The following is a 14,070-nucleotide window of genomic DNA, read 5'->3' on the forward strand; positions in this document are numbered from 1 at the left end:
CCTGACCTGGTGGCAGCCCAAATACCCAAGCTGGTAGTGAGCTTGGGGGAGTTTCAGGTAAGCCCCCAGACTTTTGGACGCAAAAGTCCAGGTTTGGGACAGGACCAGATTGTGGACGCTAAAGTTCAGGTCTGGGACTGGGAGGCTAGATTACCACAGTGGGTCATTGGAGACAATAATCACAATGTGCCAGATGATTTTTGTGCACTATTTTCTGTGATGTAACATGGTGTGCTACATTTTCTTTTACACCTCTAAAGTCTGATTTAACAGTTACACTTTGGAGTTTACCTTGTTTATTCCTGTTGCAGTTTTATCTTATCTTTACCCGCTGAAGCGTGTGCATGGTGAATGGAGTTTGGTTTTAATGATCATGGCTTGTAGCAATAATTTGGTATTTTGGATTAAAAATTACATTCCCAAACCCATTTTTTACTTGTGTAGCTTTGTTGCCCCCTTCTTTATCCTAGTCAGGGGAATTCAGTTGTATAGATCATGGTGGAACTGATTTCTTTGATTTTCCTTTGATGTTTAAGTAGAAAAGAATATCACCCTTTTTTGAGCACCACTTGGCTGCAGATAAAGCATGTTACACATTGTGGGAGTGCCAGTTACAGCTGTTAATAAAGCGAATAGTCTGCCATTAGACCACCTGGTAGAACTCATGTTATACTTGCAGGATTAAGTCTAACAGCTTAAGCTTTTCAGCCTGTGTCTTTGTTGGGAAATTCACTGTTTTATGGATGATTTGTATAAAACCTACCTGAAATGATGTTGCCTGAATCTATCCTTACAACAGGAATCTCTTATGGACTGTGATACCTGCAGCGTGAGCTGCTCCCAAACTATTCCAACTATCACTCTATCAGTGTGAATTTCCTCTCAGAAGTGCCCTGTCAATTTAAGCTAGGATTTCAGTGCGATGAACTTCTACCACAACAGTGCCTACTCAGTGAAAGCTAGGAATACAGCAGCACTTGGCCACAGATTGACCCTGCTTGGCTCCTTCCTTTGTTGCTGCAGGTTACAGGAAACTGCTTTCGGAACTGGATGAAGGATTGATCATGTCAGGAGACTCATTTCACATCCGTCTGAATCTGAACATCTCTAGCCAGCTGGACTGCTGCTCCCTGTCGGTGAAGTGTGATGAGATTGTGCATATTCTTGACACCATGTACCAGGGGAAGTGTGAGTGGCTGTGTGCCAGAGTTGACCCCTTCACTGACAGGAACCTGGAAACGGGGACCATCCCCAGCTACAGCAGGTGAGCATAATGCAGGCTGAAATAGGACAGTGACCGTGACCACGAGCAGCAACTATATGAGCACTGTTGTGTAAATCAGTACCTGCTATAATGGGAGGAGGTGCAACTCTCAGGGTTGGTGGTCAGGATGGGTGTTTGGTTGCAACATAAGCATAAGCATGTGAGCATAAGGGTTTTGAGGGGAAGACACCAGATTTTATTAGGAGACTGTGGGTTTCTCAGAAAGCAGGATAGGAAGATGTACAATGGAGACCCCTTTTCCTCAGCTGTGTACCACAGTCCTGCTGACTATTTTGTTCCTTGTCTTCACTCTGTGATTCAGCCACTCCTCATTGCTGTTCTCTTTAGTCTTTTCCCAAACACTGACTATTGATTGCATCCACTCTTCCTCTAGATGATCTCAAATGCATCTTCTTGATCCACATGTTCACTGTTTCTTGCAGAGCCCAGCAGCTCTTTCTGGTGAAGCTACAGCGGTTGATGCACAGAGGCAGCAGGGATGAGACGGAAAGTTCATCCAACACTCTTCGAGCACTCCGGGTAGGTCTCCACAGGCAAGGTCTTTCCACACCAATTCCTCTAGCACTCTATATTGCTCACTACTTCATCTTTACCTTACATTCCTGTTGTGAATCACTCTCTGGAAGCTTCCTTTGGTCCACTCTGTGGGTAACTGTCATGTGTCTCCATTCCTTTTACCCATAGTGTTCCCTGCTCAAGGTCTAGTTCCAGTATAATTTTAATTCCTGATGCTGACAGGGAGAAGTCACCACTGTTTAATATCCAGTCTACCTGGCCTCTAGTCTCTTTAAGTCTTCCACATCTCTAACCTTCCAAAGGTCTTTCCCTCAATCATACATGGGAAGAAGCTGTGTCCTTAGAGCTAATAATCAGAATTTTTTCTCTCCTGTCTTGAACAAGCATCTAACCTTTAGAATTCTCTTTGTCTCTAGGCCCAAAGAATCTCTCTCCTCCAAAAGTATATCCCATGTAGAGACGTGGGATTACTGTATCGTCTGTGCATCAGGTCTTCAGACTTTTCCCCCTACTCACAGTGATACTGGTTTAAGTCTATTCCTGTAGCCCCAAGAGTTCCTATTCCGTACATTAGTACATTAGTTTTCTGCTGTATTAGCCACCGTGTGTGCACCTAGCACTCCTTTAACACACTTTGGGACCACACATAAGAATGCTTCCAGTAATGCAGAGATGCTACAATCACCATTTGGATTAGACTTCAAACTAGGTAAAGCACCAGATGGTCCTCCAGTCTCCTCTGATCAAGTGTCAGGGTAGATGGCAATCACTGGCATAAATGCATGACTGGATGCAAATAGCCCTGCCATCCCACAGTAAACTTGTCACTGCACAGGTGGCCTCTGGTCAAATCTCTAGTGCAGACACAGTCACAAAACTTCCTCTGAAGAGTGAGTGGCATGTGGGGAAGTAGTAACAGGAGCAGAGTTTCTCAGCCTAGGCGGTGCTAAGTCTGTGGTTTGCACAGAACACTCCTTAACTTTGTAATGGGTATGAATGCTAATGAGTCGCTATCTCCTTAACTGTAAATAGCCGAATAGCTGCTCAAGGCCTGTTTTGGTTTTTGGATGCTACGGTTTACTGAAATTGATCTTTTCCTGTATAATTTTTATCAGAATACACTGCAGCCAGAGGACCCACAGAATGACCCCAAAACCAGCCCTCGCCTCTCCCGTGCAAGCTTCCTTTTGGGACAGATTTTACAGGTAATAAAGTTAAAATTCTCCTCTACAAAACATCAGAGCATGATTTTTCACTGGGAGCTTTGAGTCAGACATCTCTTTGTGACATTCTCAGGTATCATGTTCGCTCAGAGTCTAACTTCCCGTGCTGGAGACATTGTACAAGTGCTTATGATTGTCACAAAGAGATTTAACATATGACAAATCTGATTGAATCTATTTCTAACTGTCCCTGACATGCGAGACCTTTAGCTTTTAATACTCTCATCTCCATTATTAATATAATCTGGATATATCATACAGCCCTGGCATGCAGGGCTAAAATGGACCTCATCTGAAGCATGACAATAAATTCTCTTGACCAGACTAACTCTCTTGGTACTTAGGAGAATGAAATCCCAGAAGAGAATAGTTTTTTTAACTGCAGGACCAGATACCGTGAAGAGGATGGCAAATGGGTGGGTGAATGGTATGAGTCATAGATTCCAAGGTCAGATGAGACCATTGCGATTATTTAGTATGAACTCCTGTATAACACAGGTCATTGAACTTCCCCCAGACAATTCCTAGAGCAGATCTTTTAGAAAAACATCCAATCTTCATTTAAAAATTGTCAGTGATGGAGACTCCACCATGACCCTTGGTAAATTGTTCCAATGGTTAATTACTCTCACTTAAATATTTGCACCTTATTTCTAGTCTGAATTTATCTAGCTTCAGTTTCCAACCATTGGACCATGTTACACCTTTCTCCACTAGACTGAAGAGCACATTATTAACATAAATCCCCAAGGGTGTGGTTGGGAAGGTTAGCGAATGCACAGGTGGGGGAGTGAATATTTGGGTGGATGGTGTATGAAAGAAGCATTTTGTTGGGTGTTAAATTCTGCTATAGGAAAAAAATGTTGAGTGCTGACAAACTAAATGTTGATGGGTGCAATAAGATAAGGGTACAGAAATGGGTAGTCTCTGGAACTGCTGTGCTAACATCCGTAGTGGGCATGCTACTCCCCAGTGAGTCCATCTGCTGTAACTCTGTTGATGCCAGAGGGTTTTGAGAAAGAAATTGAACATGACTCATAAGTAGAGAGAACAAGAGGAAAAGAATTCCACAAGGGAATAACAAAAGCAGAAGGTCAGATCTACATTGTTTAAAATAGCCCTGGAATTCAGCCAGAAGCTCTGTGGAAGGGTTGGTGAACCTGTAGCCTTGTTTTTGCTAGACACAGAGGTAATTCAAATCTGGTAGATAATGGAAAGGGGCATGGAGCAAACAAATATGTGGAAGAATAAAGAATATAATTCCATAGAATGGGTGAGGGTCAAGCCTCTTTGTTTGCTCTTTCAGTTTGTTAGCAGGTCTGAAAACAAATACAAACGTATGAACAGCAACGAGCGAGTCCGCATTGTCACTGGCTATTCCTCCAGTCTGGCCCGGACCTCTTCTGAAGTAATGAAGCTGTTGCCTGATAAACTGGAAGGTAAGGACATAACAGCACTACAGGATTTTACACCCACTTGACATAGGTTAAATGACTAAACAAGTGGAAGGCAGTGCACAGTCAGGTCCTAGGCCTTTTCCATCTCTAATTTTTATGTTGTGCATGTGACTCAATCCTTGGAATTTTCTGGAGAGGCAGGGGAAAGATAGCTCTTGAAAACAAGTGCACTGGCCTGAAACTTCCTATTTTGTTGTCAACTGTTCCTAGGTTCTCTCCTGTTCTTCCTCCAAGGAGGTATAACTCCAAGTAGTGAATTAGAGTTAAACAAAGGAAAATTTAAGCTGTTAATCAGGAAAAATGTCAAACTGAGTGGTCTATTTAGCTGTGAAATAGTCTCCCAAGGACAATGACGAGGGGCTATTGCTTGAGTCATTTAAAACTAGACCAGACATTGCACTGGAGAATATACTGTAGGGGAAGTACTGCTCTGGGTGGAGGGATGGATAAGATGACCAAACATGCAATTCCCTTCTCTAATGTATGTGATTCTTCTACATCCTTCTGCTAGTACTGATGAAGAACAAATTGTAGATTTGTAAACGGTCTCCTCTTTACTCAGATTTGGATTCAGAAAGTGAAATCAATAAGAGCCTAAGTCTGATCCCCTATAGTTTGGTGCGACCAATCCACTGTGACCGCAGGCGCCCGGTCCTCTTCACTCCCACTATGCTTGCAAAGACCTTGGTGCAGAAGCTTCTCAATTCTGGAGGTGCCTTGGAATTCAACATGTGCAAGCCAGGTAAATGTGTAAAAGATTGCAGTACATATTAAATTTAGCAAGCCTTTTTACTGTAGGCATACAAATGCCAGCTGCTGGGAACTCCTGCTGCCATGTCGCCACGCAGCATAGCTCTGCATCCTGGAATGTGACAATTTATAAGAACATTCTGAATGTGTCTGAGATATCCATGGTCCTGAGGTGCTGTGTCTGTGAACGTTGTACATGTGTACGTTCTATAGTTGCCATGATACACTCCAGGGACTGGCATGTTGTGAGTGTTCTTTGGCAGTACTAATGTGTTTAACTCTAGGTAGTGTGACATTTCGATCAGCTCGTGTCTAGCTGTTGCTATAATGATGAATATCTTTCTTCCAACCAATGATAGGTTTCTTTCTAGTCCAGGACGTGAAGATCTTGCATTTGATCTTCTCCAAAGACTAGGTTTTTGAGTGAAACTCTCTCTTAACTGTTTACCATTCAAAGCAATATCCTGTACCGTGATTGCTCTGGGATACACTACTGTCATAGCTCCAATTAAGCGCCACCTCTCTTCCACTCACCAGACAGCTATGAGGATCCAGGTGCTGAATCTCTTCTGTTTTAAGCCTGCAGACTATGAACAGAGTACAGTCACTCCCCTGGTTTAGGATCCCTAACATGCCTTCAGAGTACAGATCTTAATCTGGCACCCCCTCCTGAGAGCTTAGACTGCACAGCCCAGTCCCTAGAACCAGTGCTGGCCCCTCAGGATGTGTCTTCACAGCACAGTTATCTCAGGTTATAACTTGACTGTGACCACTAACTCAATTCCCATCCACACACGCAAACCTCTAGCTTGAATTAATTGGTGCTGTAGGCTTGGGCTAGCTAGCCCATTGGTGGGGTCTTGGGCTGAAGCTCAAGTGCTTCTGAGTAATACAGCAGGGATGCAACAGCTTAAGTTGCAACCACTCCACAGCAACTAATCAAAATGCACCCTCAGACTCCTGCCATAGCTTAAACACACCCTCTTTCAGAACTCCACCTGCAGTTTTGAGGCTTCTGGGTTTCCTCTTGGGGAAAGGTGTGGCACATAGCACATACAGACATCGCACAGGATTCTAACACATTATCGCTCTTTCTTAATAGCAGGAGACACACAGCCCTATACACAAATAAGAAACCCTATGTGCATTGCACTGCCTTAGTTTCTTCACCATTCTGGAGCATTCTGTGGGCTGGAGTCGGAGTCCTTTGAGGCTATCCAGCATCCTTCCGTTGCAGTGCATGGTTTGTGTTCTGAAACATGGAGCCTTCTCCTCCTGCACACCCATGCCAGCTTTGGCTGGCCAGCCCATCCTCTTCCCCTCTCCTGCCCACACTTTCTGTGTGTCTCCCTGTGAGCCCTTCATAGCTTTTCAGTTCTTCAGTCAGGTGACTCCTAGATCAGCCTGTTCTGATGACCCCAGACCCTTATCGGGTGACTTCATTGCCAGATGATCTCTCCCCTGACAAACCAATTTTCCTGGTTTGGAACCAGTCAATTGTCTAGGATCTTTATATTTGAACAGAAGACCATCTGAGTTAATGACCCACTGTTGTCAGCCCTGTATCAATACTCGTTCAAATTTCAGTCCAACATGCAGGTAAAGAGGTCACAGAGAAGTCAAAATGGAGTTTGCAGCTTGGTAAAGTTACCGACAAAGAATTCATAATCCAACACAATAATAATAAATTATACAAACAGATTCCCCAGATCATCACAACTACCTCATGAAGAGAGACTCTTAGGTTCAAAACCATCTGTTCTGAAATTCCAGTACCCTGATCTCTGTTGTTATGAACAACTTAGACTGATATAAATACAGTAATTTTAAGAGTCTGATTTACTCTGCCATTTGTATGGTTTGTTTACTATTCTGTATTTCACACACCTTGCATAGTGAAATTGGTCTGTTGCTAGTCAGATTGATTTGCAGATTCCTAGGCTCTGTACCGTGCTGTTGAGTTTGGTTTGCAGTGTTTATTTAGTGTGAGTACAAGAGCTGGGTAAGCTCTTCCGAGGAGGGACCATCTCTCTGCTATGTGGTTGTCCAAGACCTAGTACAACGGGCTGGGACCCCTTAGCCCCATGGCAACACCAATAATAATGTGGTAATATAGTAACCTAATACTGTGTGAAATGCTGTCTCAGCTACTACCCAGCCTTGTGATTTGGTGCTGTGGAACATAGTTGCTCTTTGATTTTAGGTGTTGGTATAGTTTTTACTACATCATATTGTTGTAATTGGGTGCATTGATTATGTTGTGGTGATTGCTCAGAAATTCACTGGCGCAGGCCATATTTGAGGCTTCAGTTCAATTAAATGAATGAAATGAGACCAGCACTCAGGAAGACTCATGATCTTCTTTCCCTGTACTGTCAGTGTCCTGTCTAAATTCCTGCGGGACAGTTTCCTAGGTGCACATATTATGTGAACCTACTAACCTTCCTTTCATCCTCCTCCCTCTCCAGATATTGTGACAAAGGAAGAGTTCCTAAGGAAGCAAAGGACGGAGACTATCATCTTTTCCAGAGAGAAGAATCCAAACACCTATGAATGCATTGTACCTGCCAATATTGAGGCCGTCACTGCCAAGGTGAGGGTTGTGGAATGTAGCCAGTATTTAGGCTGTCTACAGAGTGGGTTGCTTTTCATAAAAAAAGTGGTAAGTTAACTGCCACATTAAGGGCTTATGTTTTCAGAGTAGCTTCTTTTTTCTCCCTTTCACATCCTGTTCCCAGATTTCTATTTATCTTTCTCCAAAGAGCATTAGCTTTGTGCAGTTATTTTTCCTTTCTTTTTGATCCTTAGCCATATCCTTTTACATTTGCACTCTCTCTCTGTGATGGCCTACCTTGACAGAGTGAAATACCCTTTCATTTCCTACCCACTCTTCCCTAGTCTGTGTGTGAATGCAAAAGAGAGAGACGGGAAGCTAGACAAGGAAAAGGATAGACTGGGATACAGAGAGAGACAATGATATGCAGTATAAAGATAACATTGACAGACAGAGAGATAGCTTCAAATACAGTGTATTTGTTACGTGGTGGAGAAAAAAGAAGGATTAAACTGAGTAGTTGGTTGTTTTTCAGAAGTAATTACAGTATATGTTCTCTTTGATCAAAGACCACACCCGTGCATGTGACTATATAATATATGTCTGACTTTATTTTTTGTATATAGTATTTTAGCTTGTTCATTACCTTTAGTTTGAGTCACTCATTTTTAAACCTTTGCAAAAGGAGAGCTCTCATACTGAGTACTAAAATGGGCTTTTGTCTGATAGGCTAGTTGTGGATTTTGGACTTAAATGTACATTTGATGTAAAGGTTTTACATCAGGTCTGATAAATGAAGAGCAATTCACCTGACCCTATTGAGATATGACTGTCTGTATCACAAGATATTAGTGTAAGATACTAGCTGTGGATGTTCCCTCATGACCCTGTTATGACTTTATGTTTTTAGAATAAGCATTGTCTGCTGGAAGCTGGAATAAGCTGCACAAAGGATTTAATCAAAGCCAAGATATATCCCATTATTCTCTTTATCAGAGTCTCAGAGAAAAACATCAAAAGGTTCAGGTAACATATCAAATCTTTCAAACATATGCTATTGTGTCTTTGTCACTGAATAACACTATAGTCCAATGACTTTATCATGGGAGCGAGGGAGCTTCTTCTTGCTAATCTAGTATTTCAGTATGGCTCTGTTTCCTCCCATGACTCCTCCCCGGAAATATGACCACTGGAGTAGCTATGAGTTGCCCCAAATCCAGCACTCTGTCACCACTCCTGATGGCAATGTTTGTTGCAGGAGGACGGCATTGGACTGGTCTATGTGTGTGCTCCTCCATACTGAGCACTCCTGTGCCATTCCCTACTGGGAAAGGTTGGGTCAGGACTAGTGATAATCTCCCTACAACGAGCACTCCTTCATTGTTCTCCATCATGTCAGTTTTGGTGGGAGAGGACATGACCGGAGTAGCTGTCACATTCTAGCTGTCCTACACCCTTCTTTACATCAACTCTTGCTGGGAAAGAGGGAGATTGTAGGGATTCACTTTAAACACAATCCTGTTTTTGCTTATTTTCGGCTTGGTCATCTGATGCAGGAAGCTGTTGCCAAAGCCAGAGACTGAGGACGAGTTCCTACGCATGTGTCGCCACAAGGAGAAAGAACTGGAGACACTACCATGCCTTTATGCCCCCCTAGAGGCAGACATGTGGAGCAGTATTGAGGATCTCATCCGAATAATCAAGGAGAAGATTGGGGAAGAGCAGCGTAAAACCATCTGGATAGACGAAGATCAGCTATAAAAATAGCAGCAAATAAAATGGAGCTCAGTGGCAATGAAAGGACACCATAAAGTGGAGCTGAGGCTTTCAGAATTCTCTGATGCAGTGCTGGCCACTCCTGTTTCATCTTTGCTGGCTGGGGACTCTTGCTGCTGGCAGAATTTGTGTGTCGAATGAAATCAGAGCTGTGTGTTTAACAGTGAGTGTCCCAGATGCTAGGTAGCTAAAACTTGGATGAGAACACTGTTACCAGCATAGCGCCGGATCCCCCATTCAGAGTCGGCAGCTGTTTAACACATGAGAAGGCCAAAGATCTCGAGAGAGAGCTTGAGGTAATTTATTATGTATAAAGATGGACCTCATTAATCTCCTGATGTGACCAGAGTAGTGAAATCTATAGGGAGATAAAGGATCAGGGTCAGGCTGAAGGACATGGAACCTATGGAGCACCCCACGCCCAGTCCAAAGTGAGAAGCTGAGTATGTTCCATTAAAGAAGCTGCAAGGTGCCCAGTAGCAACAGAAACACTGCAACTGATACCCTCCGCAGCTACACAGCCCTGTGTGTACATGTATGTGCAGTCATGTGGGAAGGAAAGAAAATAACCCTTGTTCCTGGCATTAATGAAAATCACAATTTATTTTCCCTTTATTTTTAAACCTCATTTCTGTTTAGCAATTTGCAGGAGCCTGCCTAGTTGTGGCACCCTCAACAAAGCAAACTCCCAGCTCCCCAATGGCAAATCAAACCTTTCCAAATGGGCCCACACTTCACTTAGTTGATCCCCGTTACTGTTATTTTACTAGTCCCACTACTTCAATCCTGAATTTCAAAAAGATGCCAATATAGTTAAAAAGTAGAGTGTATAAAACTATAACTCAACCCATCTTAATCTACGGAACAGAGACTTGGCCAGCCACAAGAAAGGAAATCAGTATGCTCTCCGCCATGGAAATGAAGATGTTGAGATTGTCAAATGGTTGGATGCTCCATGATAGGAAATGTAATGAGGTTGTAAGGGGCCTTATGTGGGTTGCCGCAACTGAAGACAAGTTGAGGAAGGTTAGGTTATGTCAGTATGGAGACCTGAGAGCTATATCGGTAGAAGGGCTCTTGCAATGATTGTAGACAGAAGAGGACAAAAGGGGAGACCAAAGACTTGGTACATAGACCAAATATCTCTAGACCTCAGAGAGACCAATCTGCATGACAGCCGGGCATACAGTCATGAGTTTTGGAAGAAGGCTATTAAAGTTGCTGACTCCCAATAGGGAAGTGGCAAGAAAGAAGAAGAATTTTGGTGCAGGACTAACACTCCTGGAAACTGGATGTCTGCATTTACCCCAGAGACCTACGTGCTTCCCCAGCACTGCCATCTGCCAACATGCCCAGTCTGAATAGGAGGGACCATTTTTAGAGGATGATTGGGAAAATTCTTCCTCTAGGAGAAATTCTTCCTCTAGGGGAAGTTCAGTTTCAGTGACCAATTTGGTCCTTGGCCTCTGCCATGATTGCCAGCATGGAAGCCAATGAGTATCACACTTGGCTGTAGACATCTGGGGTAAAATTTTCAAAAGTGTCTACATTACTTAGGAACGTAGGCCCCATTTTCAAAGCACTACCTTCTGTTGACAGTCAGTGGGACGTAAGCTCCTTTGTCACTTATGTGCTTCTGAAAATGTTACGCCTGTACACTAGGCACTGGACTGAAACCACCAAATTAATTTTCACAGCAGCCTTCCAATAATAATGATGTGCACCACTACTGACCTGGAATAAATGAAACAGTGACCTGTGGCTGTACATTCCTTTTCCCTTGAGTCATCCATGCCTCCCCCTCCGCCTCCCTTTTTAGATGGATTCTACACTGAAAGTTGTCATTGCTCCTGTGCTTATCCAGAGTCCCTGGTTTCAGTGCTTCAGGCCAGCATGCAGCAGCTGGTAATAAAAAGGCACACAGAGCCCAAGCAAAACATCTGGCACTGTCACAGTTGCTAGATGAGTGACTGCATTATCCTTGGGAAGTGTCTCTGATGTTCATGTGTGCTGGGTGCCTCTCCACGGTGATGCACTTTTTTTCTGTCCTGGTCAGCTGCCAGACTGTGCCTACACATGCAGTGGTGTACTTTTTTTTTTTTTTCCCCTTATGGTACCTTATAGAGATCATTGCCTATTTTCCCTCTCATTCCCTGCTACTCTGCCCATCACATCATTGTTTGAAAAGCTGTTCATAGCAAGTATTTCTCTGAGAATAGTTAGTTGTCTGTCCTACTCCATATGCTGGGAATCTGCCCTCTTCTGCAGTGTAGGGGAGTAGAGATATTATACCACTACTAGTAGTTTGTAATCCCAAAGTTCTTTACGGATTATAGTATGCATATGTAATGACATGCCACCATTCTGTGGCAGGGAGTAACAACCAACTGGTGTACTCAGCACATTGCATGATTCTCTAGAGGGCATTTGTCATTTACAAGAGCTGAAGGCAACATCATTTAGGAGGCCTACATGTCAGAGTGGCATTTTCCAGGTATTTGTGATGTCCTGTGACCACAAGGCTTAGTGTTGAACCATCTTTATGCAGAGACAATGGGAAGGTGGCAATAGAGACTGAGGTTGGATGAGATGATAGAACTAATTCTTTTTGTAAAAGGAGTGACTCCATGGAAGCGATGCAGTCTCCTGGCATCTTAACACACCTAGTGTGATTTCCAAGGCCATTGATACTGTAAGGAATTGTGAGTGTCTGCTGGTGTGAACTAGTGGAGTCATCCCTAGCTCAACAGGCAGAACTCCCAGTTCTAGTATGCCCAATTCCTTTACACAGGTGTCTGACAACCTGTATAGTATGTGGAATCCTCATCCATTTTTCCAGGCTGAATTATTGGAGATGGGCTGGAAGTTTTGTTCCCCATCTGATCCCCAGATGTGAACTCGAGGGGCAGAGCCACAGCTGGTGTACATTGCCATAGCCTCATTGAAGTCAGTGGAGTTATCTATGACAACATACACCAGCTGAGGATCTGGATCCTGATCCAAGTGTCACCTCTCTGTAATGGGGCAAACTAACCTCTGGTATCTACACATATGCAAACAAATATGTGTTTTTCCAAATTTGAGGGTGTTCAGCATCTGTGTTCAGACTCCGCCTGTTCCAAAAATAGGTTTGAGATCCACCTTTGGAGCTGGGGCTCAGTTCCAGGTTTTTGATTCATCTAGTTTTTATTCGTGATGTATCTTTTTAAATTACCAATCCCACCTCCGTCAGTCACCCAGACATTCTTCTGAGCACAGCCAATCTGTTAATCATCCTTGGGTAGCAGACAACATTTATTCAGAGTTTGCAAGGGATTAGGAGCAATAACTAAGCAAATTGCCCACCAGACAACTAATTGGAAATTGTTTTAATTCATTGTAGAATAAAAATGGGCCAGAAATCCCAGTCTGAACTCTCCTTGGTGTGGGAGTTTGAAATCCAGATTAGAATCCAAGCTTTCCCAAATGTCAGGGTGTTCGCTCTTTAGCTCAAGGAATGTCTCTTTATTCTTCATTTGTACAGTCCCTAGCACAATGGGGGTCCTGGTCCAATATTGGGGCTTCTAGGTGCTACCATGATACCAGTAAATAATATCAATAAAACAGTCCATTAAAGAAACATTCAAGCTGCAATACCACATTCAAACTGGAATACAGGGTTTGAATCTGGAGATTTGGCTCAGGGCCATCTCAACTGAAGATGCATCTGATTTGTATAGCCTATAGTAAGTAAGCAAAGTTTACATCAAACTCTTAAAGTACAAGTTGCTGAAGGTTTGTAATTGGAAGCTGGAAAATGTCTCAATTTTCTTCAAAAATCTTAAGTTGAAAAGGTGAGATTTCCAACATCCAAGGTAATTGCCTTGTCACTTGATGAGCTATTTATTTTGTAAGAACACTTACAGAACCAGGAAATAAAAATCTTTTTTAAAAAATGAACTGTTGGAAAATCTATTTCTTTACCCTTAAGTAATTGAAATAAGAAGAGCTGGCTGAAAATTTTCCAATGGTATGTTTTTCCACCAAGAAGTGGAAAATGCAAACATTCCACAGAAGGAAGATAATTTTGACGAAATGTCATTACATCAAAATGAAGCCTTTTGATAATGTTGAAACGTTCCATTTTGACATTTTCAGAATGGAATGTTTTGATTTTTGGTTTTGACATTTTTATGTTCATTTTTTTAAATTGAAATGTTTCAATTGACCCAAAACAAAACATTTTCAAAAATTTAATTTCACAGGAAATTTTGAAATTCTCTCAAGTATCAGAGGGGTAGCTGTGTTAATCTGGATCTGTAAAAGCAGCAAAGAATCCTGTGGCACCTTATAGACTAACAGACATTTTGGAGCACGAGCTTTCGTGGGTGAATACCCACTTCGTCGGATGCATGCACGTGCATGCAGCTCGTGCTCCAAACATCTGTTAGTCTATTAGGTGCCACAGGACTCTTTGCTGCTTAAAATTCTATGTTTTGCTACAATTTAGACTGAAAACATATCTCAAAA

At 42.7% G+C, this 14,070-nt stretch overlaps 1 protein-coding gene across 1 annotated transcript in view; it reads left to right on the plus strand.

Annotated features, from left to right (window-relative positions):
• CARD11 (caspase recruitment domain family member 11) overlaps positions 1–13,500 on the plus strand; it is a 69,904-nt gene extending 56,404 nt beyond the window's left edge. The window contains exons 17-24 of the mRNA XM_032767756.2: positions 1,024–1,264; positions 1,708–1,804; positions 2,917–3,006; positions 4,331–4,463; positions 5,044–5,223; positions 7,700–7,824; positions 8,696–8,811; positions 9,342–13,500. Coding sequence (XP_032623647.1) covers positions 1,024–1,264; positions 1,708–1,804; positions 2,917–3,006; positions 4,331–4,463; positions 5,044–5,223; positions 7,700–7,824; positions 8,696–8,811; positions 9,342–9,546 — 1,187 coding nt within the window. The 3' untranslated portion in view covers positions 9,547–13,500. The remainder of the gene's footprint in view (positions 1–1,023; positions 1,265–1,707; positions 1,805–2,916; positions 3,007–4,330; positions 4,464–5,043; positions 5,224–7,699; positions 7,825–8,695; positions 8,812–9,341) is intronic.
• Positions 13,501–14,070: the final 570 nt, after the last annotated feature.

Source organism: Chelonoidis abingdonii, chromosome 9 (assembly GCF_003597395.2).
Source record: "Chelonoidis abingdonii isolate Lonesome George chromosome 9, CheloAbing_2.0, whole genome shotgun sequence".
Classification (NCBI taxonomy): Eukaryota; Metazoa; Chordata; order Testudines; family Testudinidae; genus Chelonoidis; species Chelonoidis abingdonii.